The 22,389-nt window shown below is 28.3% G+C and overlaps 2 protein-coding genes and 1 pseudogene across 2 annotated transcripts; 2 read left to right on the forward strand and 1 right to left on the reverse strand.

Moving 5' to 3' along the window:
* The first annotated feature begins 1,343 nt into the window (after positions 1-1,343).
* LOC107432693 (uncharacterized) lies at positions 1,344-5,220 on the forward strand. Its single transcript, XM_016043882.4, has 3 exons — positions 1,344-1,721; positions 4,143-4,211; positions 4,490-5,220. The coding sequence occupies exons 1-3, from the start codon at positions 1,440-1,442 to the stop codon at positions 5,108-5,110; spliced, it is 972 nt and encodes a 323-aa protein (XP_015899368.3). The 5' UTR covers positions 1,344-1,439; the 3' UTR covers positions 5,111-5,220.
* Positions 5,221-6,367: 1,147 nt separating this feature from the next.
* Positions 6,368-7,309, reverse strand: LOC107432696 (uncharacterized). Its single transcript, XM_016043885.4, has 2 exons — positions 6,902-7,309; positions 6,368-6,739 (listed from the first exon to the last, which is right to left on the reverse strand). The coding sequence occupies exons 1-2, from the start codon at positions 7,061-7,063 to the stop codon at positions 6,635-6,637; spliced, it is 267 nt and encodes an 88-aa protein (XP_015899371.1). The 5' UTR covers positions 7,064-7,309; the 3' UTR covers positions 6,368-6,634.
* Positions 7,310-10,259: 2,950 nt separating this feature from the next.
* On the forward strand, positions 10,260-12,700 carry LOC107432683 (DEAD-box ATP-dependent RNA helicase 38-like; annotated as a pseudogene).
* The last annotated feature ends 9,689 nt before the right edge of the window (positions 12,701-22,389 follow it).

Raw genomic sequence — 22,389 nt, forward strand, 5'->3', positions numbered from 1 at the left:
TCTGACGTGGCACCCGATCCTACTTTTTTTTAATTTATTATTTTTTAAAAATGTTATTTGTTAGTTGTTACCTGCCTAACAAAACGATCTTTTAATATTAAAATTTTAAAAGAATAATTTCGATCGTCGAGCATTTTTTATTATGTTGTAAAACTATAAGTTCGAATCATAAAAATAACATGATTTAAAATAATTTATAATTAAAAAAATTAAAATTTTAGCATAAAAAATCAATGCATATTGTATGTATCCAATTATATTTATCATCTTAACATGAATTTTATTAATGTTCATTTTGAATTGTGACAAAAAAGTATGATAATTTAAATTAAAAAACATTATTAAAACACATGAATTTTGCTACTAGATTATACTTTTATATTCGATTTAGAGTTTTACTAACCTTTGCTTCAAATTCATCTCTAGTGAATTCATTGTTGATATCACAATCTTTTTTAAATAATTGATATCACAATTATTAATTGGTTGCAAGAGATAAAAAAGAAGAAAAAAAATGTAAATACTCCTGGGGTTAATTGGCCTGAATAGAATTAGACCATTTTAAATATAGTCAAAATTTGATTTGATAAAACTTAAAATATACTGTTTAATTTTGTTTTTTAAATGAAAAAAAACACTAATGGAATCGCTTTATAAATAATGAATTCTATGGTGTTGGTGGAGATAAAATAGTATTTTTCTTTCTATCAAGAAGAGTCAAAATTTATGAAAATATTCTTCATAGAAAAGCTGTTATTTTCTAAACAAATATTAAATTCATAAAAAAAAGTAGTGGATTCATATTATTATTTTTTTATTTTAAGGCCACATAGAAATTAAAAGAAAATAAAAATCGAAAAACTTTTATGCTTTTATAATTTCTTTGATTATTATTATTATTATTATTTTTTTCCATATGAAGGAATATACCTTTTTTTTTAAAAAAAATATGGGAAATATATGCAAATAATTTAGTTCAAACTTCAAAGGACCACACAAATTTTAAGCACGTTTTGAAATCTTTTTGATTTGGAATTTTTATAAATACAATACTGCTCCTTTTGATTATTTGGTTCCACGTGTATATAATACAGAATCCATAACAGGAAGAGAAATTTAAAAAAAAAAAAAAAGTAAAAAAATTTAGAAATAAAAGTTCACTTCAAGACAAAAATAAGTGGGGGGAAATTTAGATAAAATTTTTACTTCTTATCTGTTGAGAAACTCCAGTAAATTTTTATAAGATATAGAATTCTGATCTCTGTTTGAATAATAAATTTATTTTAATTATTTTTTTTATGAAATTTAATTTATTATTATTAAAAAAAATTCCAAACCATCGTCTTCCTAATATGACGGGTTGGGGCAAAATCTTAAAAATATCAGACACAGACACACACACACACATAAAAAGATGTGCTAAGGGGATGAATACGTGAATGATAATGCAGTCGCAACTCCTGGTGGGACCCATCCCCATCAACGGCTGCTTTGGCTTCCATTCTGGCTTCCAGATTAATCCTGGCCCTCCATCTCACTCCGCAACTCATCTCCACCACCAAAATAGGGTCCGCCATCACCGGCGGTGGAGCCCGCTGATCGTTGCGGCTTCGTCGTCCTGGGCTATTCCCGGCAAGCAGAACCACTATGCGGTGCTCGGCCTCTCACGCTACGCCACTTCCGCTGAAATCAAGAGGGCTTATCGCCTCCTCGCTCGTAAGGTACTCCATTTTTTATTTTTTACTTTTTATTTTTTTAATGTTTGGTTTCTGAGAAAGCACGCTGGGAAAGTGAGAGACAATTTTTTGGACTAATGGTTTAACTTTCTTGTAGTATCTGAAAAATCACTAATCGCTAAGTACCAATCCTTTGTCCCCGTTTAGTTTATTATTATTGTTATTATTATTATTTTACTATTTTTTGTTTATAATTAATTAATTACCATTTGTGTGTTGGATGATTGATGTTCGTTTTTGTTGTATTCATTTCATTCTTGTTTGTGTGGTTTTTTGGAGGTTAGAGGAAGTACTAATGTGATGATTCAATACTAGTGCTATTTTTTTGAATGGAAATGGAAGAAATTATTTTGCATTTGAGTTTGATTAATGTGTTGTTAAAAGCTATAGTTAGATAGAGCTACTTGGACAAGATGTTGGCAATGGTGAAAGTTTTGTTGGATTAGCTTTTGGAGGTTAGAGTGCAATTATGCTTTGAAATCTGATTATGTTTTAGTGCTTTGAAGAAGAGTTTCAAAATTTATATTATCATTTCTGGCAAGTTCAGCACCGTATAATATCTTTATAATGATGGTATACGAAAATGCAAAAAACAAAAAGAAATCAACTTAGCTTCTTAATGTGATGCTGGAAACTTTTGCAAATCTGACCTTGTATGTGTATCTGTGAGCTAGGATTTTGAGAAACATGATATTTTAGGTCTCGTGGTTAGGGGTTTGGGACCTGTAGATTTTCTAGGGTTCAGAAAGAAAATGGTTTCATGGCTCTCGAGTTATAGGAAATTGATTATAATCTGAAATGATCTTTTGGGTAGCAGGCGTTAAAAAATATTTTGGTTAACAGCATGGTTGCTTAAATATAGAAAGGATTATAATAGTTCGAGTACTATGAGATGTCTGTGAACTCCTAGGATTCTACTAATAAGATTTGGACACCAAAACTTAATTAACAATTTCTTATATGTGGTAACCTAAAACTGATTAAAATACTCATTGACTCATAGTTGTTAGTCCATTTAAAGATTTCTTATGCCTCTGCACATACAGAGATTGATAATTTATAACTAATTATTCAAATTAATAGCTTTTTTAGCCCTAAACTCCTAGTAAGACAACCTTAACACCTATTAAGGCCTTGACTCATGGACATAGTATGTGGGTTCAGCATATGGATATGGGAAGCCCTAAATGTGTGTGTGTGTGTATTTTGATCTTGAAATGTGGTTGTTAAACCACATTGGTTTGTTGTTGAGCCATGATATAAAATTTAATAAAATTTGATCACTGCTCTGCAGTTAATAGAGCATCATCTGTGTGATAAATGAAAATCCTAAATAGTTCCAATAATAATTTCTTAAATTAGATATTAGATATAAAACTGCAAATTAGTAATTAATATTTCGTGATGCCTAGCATTGATGACCTTTAAGTATAAAAGAACCTTAGGGTGGCATAGGTTAACCTATCTTTTTTTTCGGGTAATATTTTCAAGTCATTGTGCTATTTAATTAGATGTTGAGAGCTTCCACATCCTTCTACCCTCTACTTATTCTCCAAAGACCTATCAGCCTTTTGTTATATTGATACAAGGTTCAGTTTCATTACTGAATTTGTGCATGGGAAATTGTAAGACATCTTTATTTATTTATTTATTTATAATAAGAATTATAGTACCTTGTATTTAAGTGAATCTTGTTCAGTTATCAATTCTTTCACACTTCTTCAGTCTTTTGTTATGCGCAAAATTTAGCATATCCATGCTTTCACGCACGAACATACAGAGCCAGACAATTTCATTTTGGGAATTGCAGAGATGTATATACCCGAGCTTATCTAGAATATAAGAAGTTATTGTAATCTACTTAATACAGAGCATAGTGTTATCTTATACTTTGATCAATCTGCTTGAATTTAAAACGCTTATTTACTAGCAACTATGCTCATACAATATATGGTTTTTTCACATCGTAGTAATAGGACGTATTAACTCATTTACAATTTTACTTGAGAGTTGTGCATTCCATGTATATTGTTATATGGTTAGTACTTTGTAGCTGGTACTTCTGCTGTAGACTGATGTGAGGGAATGCTATGTGGTATCTATATTTGCATCAGTTTCATGTCTTTATATGGTCCTTGTTGCAACAGAGGCAATCCTGAGCCTGGTCTTGATATCTATGGTTTGCATTTTATGCCTTGCAACTGGTGTGGTTCTGTAGTCATTCTTTACTGATTTTTTTTCATGTACTTTATCCATTTGACATGTTTTCTAAGGATTCAAATGTTGACTAAAATATTTTGTTACGTGCTAAAAGAGTTGAGGTTATATTAATTTGATTTTGTGGACTCTATGAGAGTGGCACTGACAATGATCTGCTTTCTGTATTTGCACGTGTGATGATTGTAGTATCATCCTGATGTTAGCAAGGTTTCTCAGGCTGGAGAGGTGTTCAAGAGCATACGCCATGCATATGAAGTAAGTTTTAACTTCTGATTTAATACTAACTGCTTATGAAATTGTTGGAAATTGGAAATCTCTTTTGACAATTGACAATCATGACAAGTGTATTAGAAGACCAATTTGTCTCAATTGTTTTCTCAAACCGCTTAGAAGACTTAATCCAAAAATCTGAATTTCTTCCTGAATTCCCATAACCAGAAATGCGCTGGAATGTTTTATATTTCCTCTAGCTTTCTTTTTCTCTTCCTATAAATTCTCAGTGACAGAATTCAGAACCTTTATTCATTTAAAAGGTACTATCTAATGAAGCAACGAGGACTCAGTATGACCAAGCACTGAAATTACAAGAAGACACAGGTAGGCAACGAAGGAGAGAGAGTTACAGTACTGAGTTTGACGATGAGTTTGATGATGGGGTGAAGGTCTATCGGTGGGAGTGGGCTGAACTAAGGTGGAGAATGCAACAAGAGAATTATTGGGAAGGTAACAGAGTCAATGAGGGATTCCAAGAAACAAGCGAAGTAGCTGAAGAGGAAAATTCAATGCAAGAAAGAGGCTCCTTCATTGAAGTGCTTAGATCTGCATTTATGTCTCTGTTACTGTTGCAGACCTTTGGATCCCGGTTCTCTCTCACCTTTAGCAGCCTGATGGCCCTGCTTGATAGGAAGTTGGATGCTGGATACAAAATCGGGTATATAATTGCTTGGATTTTGGGTGGGAGAGGTGGCGTTCTGCTAACTTTGTGCCTCTCATTTGCTAGTTGGGTTTGTGGAAAAACCAGCAGCAGTATGGTGGTTCTGGTTGTTGTAGCTATGTGGGTTGGCTCCAATCTTGCAAGGTATGCACCACTTCCACAAGGTGCTCTTCTTACTCTCCTCTATATGTCCATTAAGCTTCAAGTGGACTTGAACTAACATTTTTTAGATTTTTATTCTCTTATGTAACAAATGTATATATTTTATTCACAATCATTGTAAATATTTCTTTCTCCTAATGGATAAAAGTAGTATGATATTTAAACTGATTTGATTTGGAGGATGGGAGTTCAAAATTTTGGGATCGTATACGTATATATATATATATATATATATACATACATATTTTTCTAAATTTTCGGATCCTTTACATATATATATATATATTTTGGGTTTGCAATTTTGGTGTAACAATAATGTTATGGCAAAAAAGTTGTTTATGAATTGATGTGGCAAAATGATGCTTTATTATTTTACTAGCATAAAAATAAAAATAATCATGAATCTCCTTTTAAAAAATGTAATAATTATATTCATGAATATAATTGTCTAGTAACAATTTTTAAAATATAAACAATAAAAAATTTTAAAATATAAACAAACTTTGAATAACTCAACATTTCATACCTAAAAAAAAAAAAAAAAAAATTTGATGATAAAACTCCACTTTAACACAGAGTACTTCGAAATAAAAGCAATACAGGGGTTTTTTTTTGGGGAAGATTATACACATTTAAGTCTAAAAACAAAACCAGTAACATTAGTAATATGTAATTATTTTTAATTTATGTTGGAAACATTATTTTAGTGATTGTACAAATTTTTAAATTTTTATTCTTTTTGAAAAAATTATATATATATATATATTTTTTTTTTTTTACATTTTTTTAATCCTTTGACAAATTTAATAAATTTTTTCATCCTGTTTGAATATAGGTTTTGAGGTTTTTGAGCATGATTTTACTTTCACTTTTATGGGGCCACTTGTATTCAATTTCTTCTCAAATTTTTATGTATACAAAATTTTAAAGCACTTTTTATTATTCCACAGTTTTATTATTATTATTATTTTGTAATTAGATCATTATTTATGTATTTAGAAATTTAAAATGAAGCTTAGATCAAAAGAGGAAATATGTTCTTAAATCAAATTATAAAAAAAAAAAAAAAAGTGATTTCAGAACAAAGTAGTAATTAATGAGAACTTGAACTAGTAAACAACAATAATAATTATAATAATCATCTTGTTTTGATCGCTAATACAAAGTTATGAACACCATTGTACATTGAATAGGCAAACTCAACATTGTTCTTTATTCAAAGACATACAGCTCGTATTAAATGTTAAATAAATAAAAAATAAATCTAACTCAAGAACGTGATGTTAGAACAAAATAATAATTAATGAGAACTTGAACTAGTAAATAATAACAATCTTTTTTTTTTTGCTTCTAATAATAATCTTCTTTTGATGGTTAAAACTTAGGACAAAGTTATAAACAACATTATACATTGAATCGGCAAAGTCTAATACAGATACAGTCAATTTTTTTCTTCTTCATTATAAAACAACTTGGTACAAAAAGATTCATATTTTTCCAAAGGACAGAATATTGATTACAAATATTAAGAATTAAGTAAAAAAAATTATAAAAAAAAAAGAATATTATTTTTACATTCTTTTCAATGACTTTTCATTTTTTTTTCCTGCTTCATCTCCCTCAAATTCCTCCACAAGTATCTCCCGCTGGCCATGTCAACGAAAACCCAGAAGCTGTTCAAAACCATCTGAAATATCAAATTCACAAAAAAAGCACTTCAGTCACATAAACCCCCAAGAAAACAAAAACAAAAACAGAAAACAGAAACAAACAGAAACCCCAACTTTATTCATGGAAAGCAATTGTTATTACGAAAAAAAACAAAAAGGAAAAGAAAATTAAAACATACCCTTTTGAAGTTGAATTCTTGTTCTTCTTTGGATTGAAACTTCTCGTTATTTGAATCTTCTAACATAATATCGACTCCAGGAGAAGAACGAACAGTTCTCCATGCGAAATACCCAGCAAGAATCGCCGAGAAAAACACCAAGATGAACCTCATTGGACACATTTTTTTTTTTTCCTTTTTCCCGGAAAAAAAATTGAGAAAATCGAAATTGTGGGTTTTGGGTTTTGGAGGTTAGCAAGAAAAACTTTCTTGATCCAAAACCGTTTGGTTTTTTTCTTGGGTCGGAGATAATATCAGAAATCTTGGAAAACAGAGACAACCTAAAGAAGCAAAAAAAAAGTATTGCTTTTTTAAGGGTGAGTACAAAATATAGAAACCGCGTTGTTGTTTTTCGTTGGACTTGGAAATATATGATATATAGGAACCTCAAGAAGCAAAAGACAAGGACTCATATTTGCTCTAGGGACTTGGTATTTTTATACGGACATTCACAATGTCAACGATAGTTCCACCTACTCCAAACTCGGTCAGCGTTTGTTATTACTTTTTTATTCTTTTTATTAATATTATTATTTATTTCATGAATAATAAATGTTTACGATCATGTGCATAAAATTTACTTTCTGATTTTTTATTTTTTATTTTAATTTATGTTATAAAAACCTATAAATTTAATTTTCTGCTTTTCTTTAGTTAGAAAAAATACTATTTATTAGTGACAATCGCTTTTTTATATTATATTTTTAGAATAAAATATAGATATGAAATTGAATCCAGCTAATTAGCAATTATCAACATGTTACATGATCCAACTTATGTTTCATCACCACTTGTAATAAATGGGTAATTTTTTTTTTATGTTATAATTAGGGTTAGTTACATTTTACCATTAAACAATTTTTATTTTTATTTTTTTGCTTTTTGCATTTTGCCCTCAAAAGTAAAGAAAAAAAAAATTGCATTGCTTCCTAAACTGTTCAAATTTTTTTTTTTATCACATTAGTCTAATCATATGGGATTTTGCTATTGAATTTAGTAAAATTAGGCAAACACAGAGCTCACAATTGAAATAAAATAAAATAAAATACTTTCTTAGAGAGTTTCATGAACTGTGTATCTTTAATTTCATCAAATTAATCATCCCAAACAATTAAACCAAAGTGACAGAAAATAATAATGTAGGGAATAATAATGTAGAACTTTCTTTAATTTAGAATGTAGAGTACAAAATTTGCTAAAACTTGTATAATTTGGAAGGTAAAATGTGAAATGTGTTTGATTTTTTTTTTTTTTGGGTGGAAATAAATGTATTTGACCCTTATATTATTACAGTTCCCAAAAAAAAAAAAAAAAAAAATTTACATTATGACTTTTTCGTATGCGTTTCCATAGAGATTTTGGTACCACACACATACGGATAGGATAACAATTGGTAACGCTGTCATGTTTGAAGAGATTGACTTGATCCGGTCCGCAGTCCGCACAGACTTTAATTTATTAAATAACATACAACTAAAAACAAGTATTTAATTTATTTTCGTTATATATATATATATACATTTTACTTGGAATATAAAGTATTATTGAAATGCTTTTGTTATAAAAATCTTATGATAATATAGTATATAACTATAAATTTGAAATGAATGAATTATTTACATCTAATTTGATATTTTTTTGCTTTCTTTCGTTGCTAGAAAAATTAATATATAGGGTTCTTTAAATAAAGCATTATGAAAAGGAATATTGGGGCCTTTGAAATATAATTAAAAAAAAGTCATAAATAAATACGAATCTTTTGAATTTATCAAATACAATTATTCACCAATCAATCAATACGTTTCAAAAACAAAAAAAAAATCAATTAATAATTATTCATTAATTCCTTAATTCATTGACGAAATAATCAATTAATTATTATATAATAACTCCTTAAATAATGGATACCTTGCAAATCCAAATAAAGAAGTTTTGTTTTTCATCCATTAATTTCTTTATCTTACAATAAAAAATAAAATTTGATTTTTATTATTAATTAATACAGATACAAAATACAATCTTTTTGTTATTTTATTAAGAGAAAATTTATGACATGATATTAAAAAAATAATAAAACATGTACTTTAAATTTTGAGAAAATTATATAAACTCCCCTAGCAGAAGCAAAACAGAAAATAAATAAATAAATAAATAAATAAAGGGTCATGGCAGGTTTAGGTACCCAGTATTCCAATGTAGGCCAGGGCAGGTATCCTTGGTGGGGGGATAATATGAGGAGAGTGGCGACCCGAAATAAGGAATACATACCCTAACTGCTATCCTTACTTGACCAATTAGAATTTTAGATTTTTTTAAAAAAATTGTTAATTAAAGTGTTTTATGATGTTAACACAATTTTGAACAAATCAAAATTTAATATATATATATATATATATATATATATATATATATAAAACAATAATGTCATAAAATAAATTATTTACCAAATAATATGATAAAAATAATATATACTAATGTAAATTGTTAAACTTTCAAAGGGTTAAGATTTTGGTTAGCATGCCTTTTAAAATATTGTTTTCCAACTATTGATGTGCAAAAAGAGCTTCTCAAAGTGTTTTTTGACAGTCCCTGAAAATGCCATTTAATAAAGGCCTCTACAAGAAATAAAACCAAAAGCCACTGGTTTTTAAGAAACTTTTCTAAAGAAGTAGAAGTTATAAAGAAAAAAAATATATCAAAAATGTTGTCCATGACATGATCTAAATGAAATTCAAACCACGTCTTCCATTAAAATAATAATAATAATGAAATAAATAAATCAAACAAACCCCCCCAAAAAAAAAAAAACCACCTTATTACTACTACCATAGCATTAGTGTATGACAATACTGTCTATATATATATATATATATATAGTTAAACGATTCAAAACGTTTACTCATGTTTTAATCTATTATATAATTCTTAAACAATTTACCAAAAAATAAAACAATTTATCATTTAAAACTAAAGAAATGTGAAAATTGGTATGGGTTAATTTTATTTTGAATATCAAATATTTTTCAGACAAAAAAAGAAGATAATTGTTTCTTAATTTTTTTTTATTTAATAAAAATTAAACTAACAAATAACATATTATAGTATAAAAAATAAAAAAAAGAAGATAAAATTACCTGGGCCATTCGATTTCTAATTAGGATATTGAAAGTAAAAATGTCGCTATTTTTATTATTATTATTATTTTTATTTCAGTAATATTTTCTTTAGCTTCAAAGTGAAGCTACTTTCACGTACGGTTATCAAATATGTATTTATTCAGCCCATGTAATCCGTACCTATTATCCCTGAAAGTGAGAAAACGGTGAAAAGAGCAAGAAATTTAGTCAGGTATTGTTTATTTTTGTATACTAATATATATATATATATATACGACGAAATGGATTAACTTGTTGAACATTTTTGTTTTTTTGTCAATGAATTCGAATTATACAAAAAATAGATAATTTAAACAGTATGTAATTTAGATAATGTATTCAAATATATATATATATATACAGAGAAAAATTGTAAAGTTTAAATTTCAATATCGAAAATACCATCGATATTCATTTTTATACAATAATATTAAAGATGGTTTCCCATCATCAATTCTGAAAATCCATATCCAAATCGTTTGTACTGTTGACGGATTTTGTATATGGATTGTGTGTATGTGTGTATATATATATATATTATCTATTTTATTTATTTGTATTTAATTTAAAGGATGGTTATTTATAATAAAAATTTGATTTTGATTCATTCCCTCCTCTTTATACACCTTTTGTAATAGTCTGCCACCCTCCTCAGCCCATGGCCGGAGCAGGAAATACGCCAGAGCTCGGACGGTTGTCCGATGAAGCGGACGAGTCGACGGGGGCTGCGTTGTCTAGTTCAGGCTTGGGGCTTAACATTGACGCCTTGAAAATCGACGAGGACAAGAAGATTAACAAGTTCCTCTATGACCCCGAAGATTCTGAAATCAAAGCTGTACGGTCTTCTTTATTTCTGTCTCTATGTAAAGATTTAGGGCTTTGAGTGATTTAGGGTTTTTGAGGGTAAAAAAAGAGAAAAAAAAAAAAAACTGAGTTTTTGATTTGGGTTTTGGGTATATATAGCTTACGTTCGGAGATACACCGTATACGACGGCGAGTAGTTTTGAGGATTTGAATATGTCGCCTGAGATTCTCAAGGGTTTGTACTTGGAGATGAAGTTTCAGAAGCCTAGAAAGATTCAAGCTATAAGTTTGCCGATGATCTTGAACCCTCCCTACAAGAATTTGATTGCTCAGGCCCATAATGGGTCTGGTAAAACTACTTGTTTCGTTCTTGGGATGTTGAGCCGCGTTGATCCTAAGCTCAAGGCTCCTCAGGCTATTCGCGTCTGCCCCAGTAGGGAGTTGGCTAATCAGGTCAATTATTTATTTATTTATTTTTTTCATTTGGGTTATTCTGAATTTTGTTTGTTATGAAACTCGGCGACTAAATCTGAAAGCGTCATATATGGGATTTATTTTTTTTTATTTTTTTTTGGTTAGAATTTTGATAAAAAAGTTACAAATATTGTTTTGCTGTATATAATGAATTTTCAGAACTTGCATCAAACGTCAATAATTGATTTTTGGTGCAATTTTCTATTTGCTTTCTTGCTAAAGTGAGAATAATTTGGTGTAGTTTCTTATGAGTTCCATAAGAATTGAATGGAAATTGACGATGGTAAGTGAATGAATTGTTGGAGTTTGGGCCAGAGCCATATGTGTGTATGATTTGGGCTTTGGTTCGTTTTTCGGTTGGTTGAGTTTTGATAAAATAATATTTATTTTAATTAATAAATAAAATAATATTTTGAAAATAGTGGAAAAAAATTTTACGAGTAAACAATTTTTTTTGTGAGAATTTGAAGTTTGTACGTATTTGAAAAAAAAAAAACGTTCTTTTCAGTTTTTGAAGTTTTACAGAAAAAAAAAAAATTTTGAGAAATATTTGAAAAACAAAGAGAAAACAATAACGATGATAAAGTGAAGGTACGCTAAAAGTTCGAAGAAAAAAATTTCGGAAGTGCTAGATTTGAAAGTTTTTGCAACGTTGTATACTGGGAGACATTCATCATAAAACTCTTGTATCGGTGGATGTAAAATGTCTTTAAGGATACTGTAGTATCATATAGGTTTCGGTTAGACTTCTAAAAAACAGATTAATTAACGAAGTACAGGTTCTAAATTCTTTGAATATCTATATAATTTTATTTTACATTATTATGTTGTATCCACATGTATTTACGTATATATATTCACACATTATTTCCAACATGAATGTCACAGAATATGTATAATCTCCAAAGGATGGGGATGTATACGGGAATAACTTCGGAATGTGCTGTTCCAGCGGATAGAACCAATGATACTAACATTTAAAAACGGCTACCGGTGACTTCACAAATAGTGATTGGTACTCCTGGTACAATAAAGAAGTGGATGTCTGCGAAGAAATTGGGTGTTACCCATGTGAAGATTCTTGTTTTTGATGAGGCTGATCAGATGCTGGCTGAGGTAATGTTCTCGTGCTAATTAAGTTTATTGTTGATAAATTATGGATTTTGTGAGTTTTCCTCAATTTGCTTTGCTGTTAGTTTTAATGTTGTCTGGTTTTCAAGTAGGGATATTCAAATTCTACTACGTTTTTGAAACATAACCTCTCGGGCAATGTATGCTCGATTGCTATGACTTATGATTGATGTGCATGATGCAAATGGTTCTTTTATCTTGGTTCCCTTTTATGAGCCTTTTATTGCTGGCCTTTATTTTTGTGTGGTTAGCGGTGCTGTTGGTGCCAGCAATTTATATTTGTTTGCTGCTAATTGTTAACTACGTATAATAGAACTAATATTAATTGTGTTTTACAATGCAATTGTTCCTCACTAAGGAGGTGTAAACTGGAAAAACTTAAATTGCAATAACTTTGTCTTCAAGCAAGTCAATGAAGTTAATTTATAGAACTTAATTCTCATGTGTTTCAAGAAAATCTCCAATAAGAAATTTAGAGATAAAGTCATATAGGGAGTATCACAGACATGATATTAAAAAGCTATCACAATTTCATACCTATTTCATGTATTTTTGTTAGTCATCATTACTTTCTCTTTAGTTGTAAGCAAGGTTTTAAAAGTCTTAAAAGGCATACAAGAGGTGCTTTTGCTATTTGAGGTGAGGCGTATAAGTTTCAAATTAGATAAAAAAAATAAAATTATAGAAAGATAAAAAACACTAAAAAGATCATAGAGACATAGAAGAATAAGAAAACAATTAAATTTATAACCACTAAGTTGATTATTCCTCTGTTAAAAATAGTTTCTAATTTAGTTACACTCTCTTTCACATGATTGATTCAGCTCTCTTATTGTTTCAAATACTCTTTTAATACAGCCTCTAGAAAAGTTAATAAAGAGAGAGGAGAAGAAGAAAAACCACTAACCACTGAAACCATAAGAAAAAAAAACCACATCCAAACTAAGGCAAAGGTAAAGCTTGTGCCTCAACTGCCTCAAGGCTTAAGCCATGAGGTGGTGAGCCTCACCATGTTGAGGTGTAAGCCTCAGCATAGGGTGCCAAGGCTACAGCTTCAAGGCAATGCCTTGAGCATCATCTCGAGGCGGGCCTCAAGATGTAAGCCTCAGACGATTTTAAAACAATGGGTGTAGGACTGGCTCTATTTAAAAAAAAAAAAAAAAAAAAAGAAGAAAAAAAGTAAAGGTTATTATAAGACTGACATTTGGGAGAACTTTGAGTTAAAATATTTCAGTTTTCAGTATTGTTTTTCATATCATGTTGGAATTGCACTTTGAAGGACATGAAATTTCCATTGCTATTGACAAGTCTGAATATTTGTTCATGATGGGGTGTAATTGATAAATAGCTGATCCAGTTAACTGTGGATGTGGCATGTAGATGAGGAAACATCCTATTTAAATGTGGCGTATTGGGTCCATCTTAGGACAGGGTTCTGTTTGAATTAGTTTCGGTTATTCATGGTCTTCAAAATTGTGATATAGTTAAGTCTGTCTTCAGTGGGACAGGGCACTGCTCTGCTGGTAAACTAACACAATGTACTGTCATCAACTCCACTTAGTAATTCAAAACAAGGTTTTCACCGTGTTGAATTTTTTATTTTTATTTTTATTTTTATTTTTTAACATCTCTCACTGAAGTAATCTGCAATTTTTTGATTTTCTTATTAGTTATTATTATTGTTATTATTTAGTGTTTCAATTAGGATGAAAGACGTGAGCCCTATCACAGAATATCCTGATAACATGTGATATGCTTGGGATATACTATAAGTCAATTATGCTTATTATCATAGAATTGATAACTGATGGTTCCTCTTTTTTCTTTTTCTTTTCTTTTATTTTATTTTACTTCCTTTTTTTAAAATTATTTTTCGGTTATATCTTCTGGTAAAAACAAACTCAAATGTCATAGAAGTAATTTACTTTTCCTAAGTTCTAAATTTAGTATCCGTTTGTTTTGTTAGTTTCATAAATATGCCTTTGTATTTTCTTAAGGTACTAAATACGTACATGTACTAAGTACAAACATGTATTTCAGTTTCGTTGCATATTTTAAATAATTACAAATTTATATTTCAGTTAATTTTCTATTTTTTTTTTGTTTAATTAGTTTTGCGAATATGCCCCTGTATTTCCAAATTTACACAAATTCAAATTTATATGTTTTACGAACTATATAAATACATATTTTCTACATAAAGGAATGATATTGCAACAAAACTGAAATGTGAGGAATGTTTTTGTAATTTATGAAAATATGAACGTATATCTTCAAAATTGGTAACATATTTGGGTGATTTGTAATTATATTAAATATATTGTTGTATTGTTTACAAGTATTAATATAATTATATCCATAGTTACAAGTATATAACTAGTTTGTATTATTTTGCTAGAAAAGTATACAAATTAAGGGAAGAATGAATACTATAGTCCCTCGTAAATTATTATAACCTCGTGCAACTTACAAGTAGAATAAGATAAACAATGGAATCATATACTATGGGAAATATCCTTATGGGCCGTCGAGTCCAGAACATTAATGGGTCTACATATTATTTATCAATAATCTTATAGGTATTAAGTGGCCATCAACTTGTTTACTAAATAATGTGATAAAATAAATTATTATTATTTTGTTGGTTTATATTTAATTTCATTTATCATTTTTAAGTTCAAAATAGTGACACCGTTATCGTATGTATAATGTTTGGATTGAAGCGAGGAAGAGAAAAAAGAAGATAAGTTTAGTAAGGAAAAGAAAGTGTTTTATTAGTAATTTTTCTTTAGATAATTAATAAAAGGAAAGGAAAGAAGAAGAAAAAATAATATATTTATAATAATTGCTGTTTAATGAAAATGAAAACAAATAATTAATATAAGTCAGATTTTTTACAAAAATATCCTACATACAAGATATTTCAATCAATTAGTTTTTAATTAATAAGGATAATTTTGAAATATTAAAAAAAATTATTAAATTTTTTTCCTTTACTTTTATTTTCTGTCAAATCTGAATGAAAAATTAGATTCGTTAAAAGTACTTAAGTAATAGAGAGTCTAATTCAAGATGAAGTATGCAATCCATTAAAAAAGAGCCTCTGATGATGGATATGCTAATGAATGAAACACAAATGGACTGCTTAAAGGAAGGCTTTACAATGAATCAAATGAAACAAAATATTGTTTCGTTAACAAAATGGAATCCCAAGTGATTCTCCAGACGTAAGGGAATCTATCTTTGTGCCCATGGTGGAAGAGATGGAACGTCATAGATTCTGAGATGGATTCCATACCTAAGAGATTCTCTTCTAGTGGAACTTCACAAATTTTGTTTCATTTATCACAACATCTTGGCCCCATATAATTGATTGCTCTACTGATGTATTACCTTGGTTATTTGGAGCTCATAATTGGATATTTCAAAGGTTTCTCACTTACGACTTTTCTTCTCTTAATCCTTCTAGAGTTCTTTTTGGTGAATTGCATTCATACTTTAGAGTTGAGTAAACAATACTGCAGAAGAAAGAAAAAGATAAAAAGAAAAAGATAAAGAAAAAAGAAAAAGAAAAGGATGTTTTGGGTAAAGACAAATGAACTTTATTCCACCAACATGTTGATCAAGTAGGTTGTATACTCCTTAGAAGAGTGAAATAGGGAATTAATTTGGTGTTTTTTGTTGACCCCCAAGTGAGAGGAGCAAAACATTAAATCAAGCACTTTTTTTCTTGGCAAAAGTAAGCAAATGCCGATCTATCTTGTATCCATTTGCCAAGAGATAAAGGCAAAAACAATAAAGAAAAGAAAAGTACATATAATTCAAAATCGAAAGGTGCAATAATTTGGTTCATGAAAAACAATAAAAAATAGAATTAGCTATTTAAGAATAATTTGTAAACATACATGGTCTCTTTATTTGGATTTAGGTTTTATGTAAAATAATATATATATATATATAAAATTTTGCAACGCAAAAAAGTAGATTTATTTGTTAAGATGAAGATCTAAGATTGAATATCATTTTGGAAATGTTAGTTTTGCTTCAGAGTAGATATTTTTTTACGAAACTTGCCTATATAGCGAAACTTACCTATATAGTGGAACTGTCCACTCTACTACAAAATTAATCATTCTGAAATAATATTTGATATTAAATTTTCATCTTATAGTAATAATTTGATCATTTCTATAGCAAATCGTGTATATATATATATATATAATATACAATTTTAATATGTTAGAATTTCATTTTATATTGAAAATCTATTGATGTAACAAATTTAATGATTGCCACTAGCATAATTAGGCATTTAGTTTTAACTTACTATTATTATTATTATAATTTTTAAAATTTTGAAAGGTATATAGAATGATTTGAACTTCTAAAAAAATAATGATTTTGTTGTTAAATTACCTTGATATTTTAATTTTTAAATCATTAATTGAAATATTACATTAGTATGGTTTCTATTTATCATAACAAAATCCTATATGTATTTACAATAAAACTCATATTTCGGTTAATTTAATAGCTTTATTATCAACATTTTCTTTATAATTTTATTAATTACTTTAAAAGTTGAGATTTAAACATACATTAATAACTTATATGGATTTCTATAAGTATTAATTTATTTATATATAACTTTAGTAATTCATTAACAAACCATCAATGTATTTTAAAATTTTAATATTTAAAACATCTAAGAACCGATAAAAAGGTTCAAATCATAGAACCATGATGTGAGCCTTATATTGCAATAAGCTCAGGCAGAGTGCATGATAAGGAGAAGATGCTCTCTTGGAAAGGAAAGATTAAGAAGTCAGTGGGAGGCAATGCCGGGCTTCTTTTCTATCTTGGATTTTGGATGGCTTTATATCACTATGAAGGCAACAAGGCCTATAGGGGTTGGTTACTAGTGGGAAACCTGCAGCTTTTGACCCCTGAAATCTAATCCCAATATCCTTTTTCAGACTTGGAATTTTATTAAAGAAAACACTTTTGTAAACCTTTGTGATTTTTCGAGAGAGAGAGAGAGAGAATTCTAATTGCTGCTTGAACGAGTGTAACATATATATTACATAAAATTCAGGCATTGATATAATTAGACACTGCCCTATAATTTATTTATTTGTTTTATTTTATTTTTTAACATCGACAGTATACATGTGACATTGAATGAAGCCTGCATGCAGATTGGAGATTATTGGAGAAATTAAAGGCGAAGGGCCCAAGGATAAGTTTCCGTTTTAATACATTTGTTTATGGGAATATAGCATCAAACCTAAAAGGTTCGAATAGCAACACAAAGTTACAAAAATGGTCACACAAGAGTTTATAACCAGATTCCAAAAGATCAAAATTGTGTATATATATTTCTGAAGAAAATGGAAAGGTATAAATATGCGTGTATATATATATAAACTAATGAGGTGAAGCAATTAATTGTTCAACCACCCCATTACCATGCCATGCGTGTGAAACACTAGAATTTGTTCAATCGGGCCTCTTTTTTCCATCAGCACCACGCAAACAGTATCAAATCCGATACTGATCGATGATGATCAATATATTGATATGTATGGACCACATCCATGGTCCATCCATTTGAACATGTTGGTTTTTGAGCTTTTTATGTTTCACGAATCCATGTTTCTAATTTCTGCTTCAAAGTGAAACTCTGCTGCCATAATAATATGTAATCCTATTCTATTATATGATTTGTAACCAGGCTTAGTTACGTTCTATGCATTTATATACATATAGATGCATATCACATGCAACATCCACCTCTGCTTGCGCCCCACAACCAAAAGCCCTAGAAGGTCTAGAGTGAGTAAGTTGATTGCTAAGCAATTGATTTGATATCTAAATATATATATATATATATATATCATTCTTTTGGGGATAGAGTCCTGCAACATGTTACGAGAGGTTCTACGTATGAACCTTAAATTGTCTATGATCCTTTAGGAGAAAATTTCCATATATATATATATATATCAAATATGATATAATTTGGTGGTAATTAATTATATTGTTTAGTATTTCAAAAAAAAAGTCCCTTTTCGTTATTAAAGGAAAGTGAATTAAAGTGTTTTTAAGCTTACAAGTTATAAAACAAATTAATAATAATAATAATTTTAGATAATATTAATAATATATTAACTCATAGTTTTTTGGAACATAGTTGACAATTAGCAATCATCATAATCCTTAGATTTTGGATTCAATCACATCTAGTGCTAAATAATCTTCCTATCAATTTATCAAATATATATATATATATAGATAAACGGTTATATCAAATCGAGCCTTTAATGTTATGATTAAAGTCAAAAAAAAATTTTCATTCTTTTAAATGCATTAAAGATTAAAATTTAAAATTATATTTATTAATTATAAGGGTTTCCACATAGTTCAATTTTTTTAAATAGGATTTTAATATGTCAATAAATTTATATTTAGTTATTTTTTAAATTTTAAATTTTAACATTAAATATAATCAAAAAATTAATAAATAAAATTTGATGTTAAAATTATCATATCGTCGTGATATATATATATATATATATATCCTTGTTTTATTTTTCAAAACCATCTGGTGGACCTGAATTGGTGCTTTTATAAATTTTTGATCATCATATAAACCCAATTGATTAGGGTTTCTACACTTTTTTTAATACTATTTTCTTATCTATTTCAGCAGTTGAAAGAATTTCAACCAAAACGATCTCCATCAACTTGAAGCAATTAACTAATAAATAGTTCTACTTTATATATTATGGTAAAGTGCACGGAGTATAAATTAAGAATGAATAATTTTTACTAATTAAGTAGCCTCAATAACAATGAACATGGCAAAGGAGAAGGTGGATATTCTCTGTTTATAAAAGGATAAGCATATCAACCAATATGCTTTATAAAAGTTTAATATATAATTGCATGCACTAGTACTATAATACTTACGTGATATATTATACGTATTTAATATTTATTAGTATCTTTTTTGGTGAATATATTTATTAGCATTTGTGAAAGTGATAGTACTCCATATTTATCTAAAAGCACTTAGTGACATCATATCCTTAAAATTGCAGATTCAAGAAAGGTTAAGGTATTATATTACCAAAAAACAGAAAGGCTAAGTATTGTTATATGCGCAAGTCCAAGTATCCATATAATATTTCGTTACTATTTTCTTTTGGCTAAAAATATTTCTTTACCAATTGTAAAGTAGCACCGCAAAAAATAAAAAAAATGCTTATTATTCAAGATAGTATAAGTAATTCCATTCATCCACTCTAATCAATTGACCATTAGTATAAAGCAAGTGTTCTTAATGGAGTATTCTTAGTGGAAATGTTCATACATTAATCAACCAGTCACTAGCTTGTCGTAGCAAAAGAACTAAAGGTTGATTTGAATTTGATGAGCCTTCTCAATTTAAAATATATATATACATATATATATATATATATATAATTTTGCTATTATGAGGGCATAGCCGTCATTTAGTTGGAGATTTGGTTTGATAAAGTCTTACATAGACATGACCGATAATTTATGAACTAGGTTGATAATATCATTTATATTTATGAAATCCAATAAAATCCATTAATTATTAGGTATTCATGAATGAAACACGACAAATTCATAAAATCATTAAAGATAATATTTTTAATATTATGCAAGTTTTATAATTTCAAAGATTACTTAGTTTGTATCAATTTAAATTTTTTAGAAATATGAAATAAACAAGTTCATTTTGCAATTTTTTTAAAAAATATTTCATTATTTGAAAGTTAAGTCAAATTTAAATTTTTAAATTTTTATATAATTTTAATTGGTTAACGAATTAAATGATAGGGTACACAAAAATTTTAAGAACATGTACTTAATGGATCATGTTAGCATGAACTGGATTTTATATAAATACGATTCAATACAATACATTGTTAGATCTATTTAGGACAACCATCCAATTGTATGTAATCCATCCAATTACATGCAATCATATTAATCCATCCAATTACAATAGCCTATGTGACAAGCTACACCATTTAATAATATCACATCATATAAATAGGGAAATAACAACCTTCAAATTTGCATGAAACCTACTGGTAATTATGATAAAAAGGTTAACTGAATTTTTTTTTTTCCTAAAAATTTGATTGATGAAGAATAATCAATATGAATGACATGATTTGCTATATAGAATTTTTGTTAGAATAAGGTCTTTATTGCATTCTTAATATTTCAAAATCCTATACTCTCTTATAAGAGAAACCTTCATTTAGTTAAATGAGATGTTTGCATGACAAATGTTTAATTATTAGATAAAATTATAATAATACTTTAATTAAATTTTAAAAATTTTAAATAGGATGTGTCAACGTTTAAGCTGACTTATAATTATCTCTTACTTTTTAAAGTCAAGAAATTGATGAGAAAAATGTTTTGTATGTAAATAAGAGAATTTTTATATATTAATGAGGTTGTTAAAGGAATTCTAGACAAAAAAAGAAATTAAAGTCCAAAATCATTCTACTATCGATAATAGATCTTCATCATGGATTTTAGATTTAATCAAACCTGTGGTCAAGAGAATTTATATATATATATATATATATATCTTATATTGAAAACTTGTAATGATTGATGAATTTGGAGCAAGTAAGAAAAGTGGATACGCTATTACAAAAGCGTGCTCTTTTGATCATTAAGTTGTCGTGATCGAAAACTATATATGTATATATTTGTACATATTATATCCTGCACACTGTTTATGGTTGTCAATTTATTTTGATTCTGCTTCCGTCCCAGTTTGTCTATTCTTTTTGGCTGATCTTTGTTTAAGTTTTTACTTTACGTTGAAAATCAATTTATTAACATGATGAATATTAAGGTTGGCATTTATCTGACAAGTTTTTAGTTTTAAATATTATTCGAAATGAAACCCTCGGTACTTGACACACACCCATCTACAAGTTTTATATAAAAATTTCAATTCGTTATTCATTACCATTAGTAATTATTCATTACCAATAAAATTTAATATTAAAATATTAATTTATTATCAACAGTGATAAATAATATTTTTTTTCAAATAACTATAAAATAGAGATCAAAATTTTTTTTAATGAGACATAATTTATATTTCAAGATCAAAAAAAAGAAATCTACTTTATACCGAAACCTACTGACGTAGCCAAATTATAAATTGGGATAAAATTTTCATCCCACAACTTGTTACGAACCAACTTACTGCAACATATTACTAACAAAATTGAGAGACCTGACCTGAATTGGACTATATCACACATATATATATACATACTTTATAGAATTAACACATAACACTGGGAGAGTGGTGAATCAAATTAATTAGACAGCCATTAAAGACAAATAATCTTAAAAACCCCCTCCTGCGCATAAAATGCCTTCGAGAAGTTTTCAACCATGGTATATATTTATATACATTGTATCCTATAATTTATATACATACACATGCATATATATATATATGCATTGTGCATATATATATATATATATATAGGTGGTATATGGTTGTGCAATGTGGTGGGTATTGCGTTGGATTCACGTACCTGTGAACGCATTTGCCCACTCTGATGTTTATCTTCTGTGTCTCTCTGTTTTTCTCTGTTTCCTTAGTGATTCATGTCCGCTGATCTCTTTTACTACTATAAATTGTTGCTAACAAAATCTCAAACGAATGGTGCTCTTTTTTGGGACCTCCTAGTAAGTAGTGGTACTTGGAAAATCCCACAGGCCCTTTGAGAATCATATTCATATTCTTTATCACAGATATCACCTATTATTTTTTTATTTTTTTATTTTTTATATCAACAATACTAG

Source organism: Ziziphus jujuba, chromosome 11 (genome assembly GCF_031755915.1).
Source record: "Ziziphus jujuba cultivar Dongzao chromosome 11, ASM3175591v1".
NCBI classification, from domain to species: Eukaryota; Viridiplantae; Streptophyta; class Magnoliopsida; order Rosales; family Rhamnaceae; genus Ziziphus; species Ziziphus jujuba.

Bases quoted from the DNA above. Each gene is read 5' to 3' on its own strand.
- LOC107432693 (XM_016043882.4), top strand. From the start codon at position 1,440: ATGATAATGCAGTCGCAACTCCTGGTGGGACCCATCCCCATCAACGGC. The intron at 1,722-4,142 runs GTACTCCATTTT...TGATGATTGTAG, and splicing joins ATCGCCTCCTCGCTCGTAAG to TATCATCCTGATGTTAGCAA. The intron at 4,212-4,489 runs GTAAGTTTTAAC...TTCATTTAAAAG, and splicing joins GCATACGCCATGCATATGAA to GTACTATCTAATGAAGCAAC.
- LOC107432696 (XM_016043885.4), bottom strand. From the start codon at position 7,063: ATGTGTCCAATGAGGTTCATCTTGGTGTTTTTCTCGGCGATTCTTGCT. The intron at 6,740-6,901 runs GTATGTTTTAAT...TTGATATTTCAG, and splicing joins AAGAATTCAACTTCAAAAGG to ATGGTTTTGAACAGCTTCTG.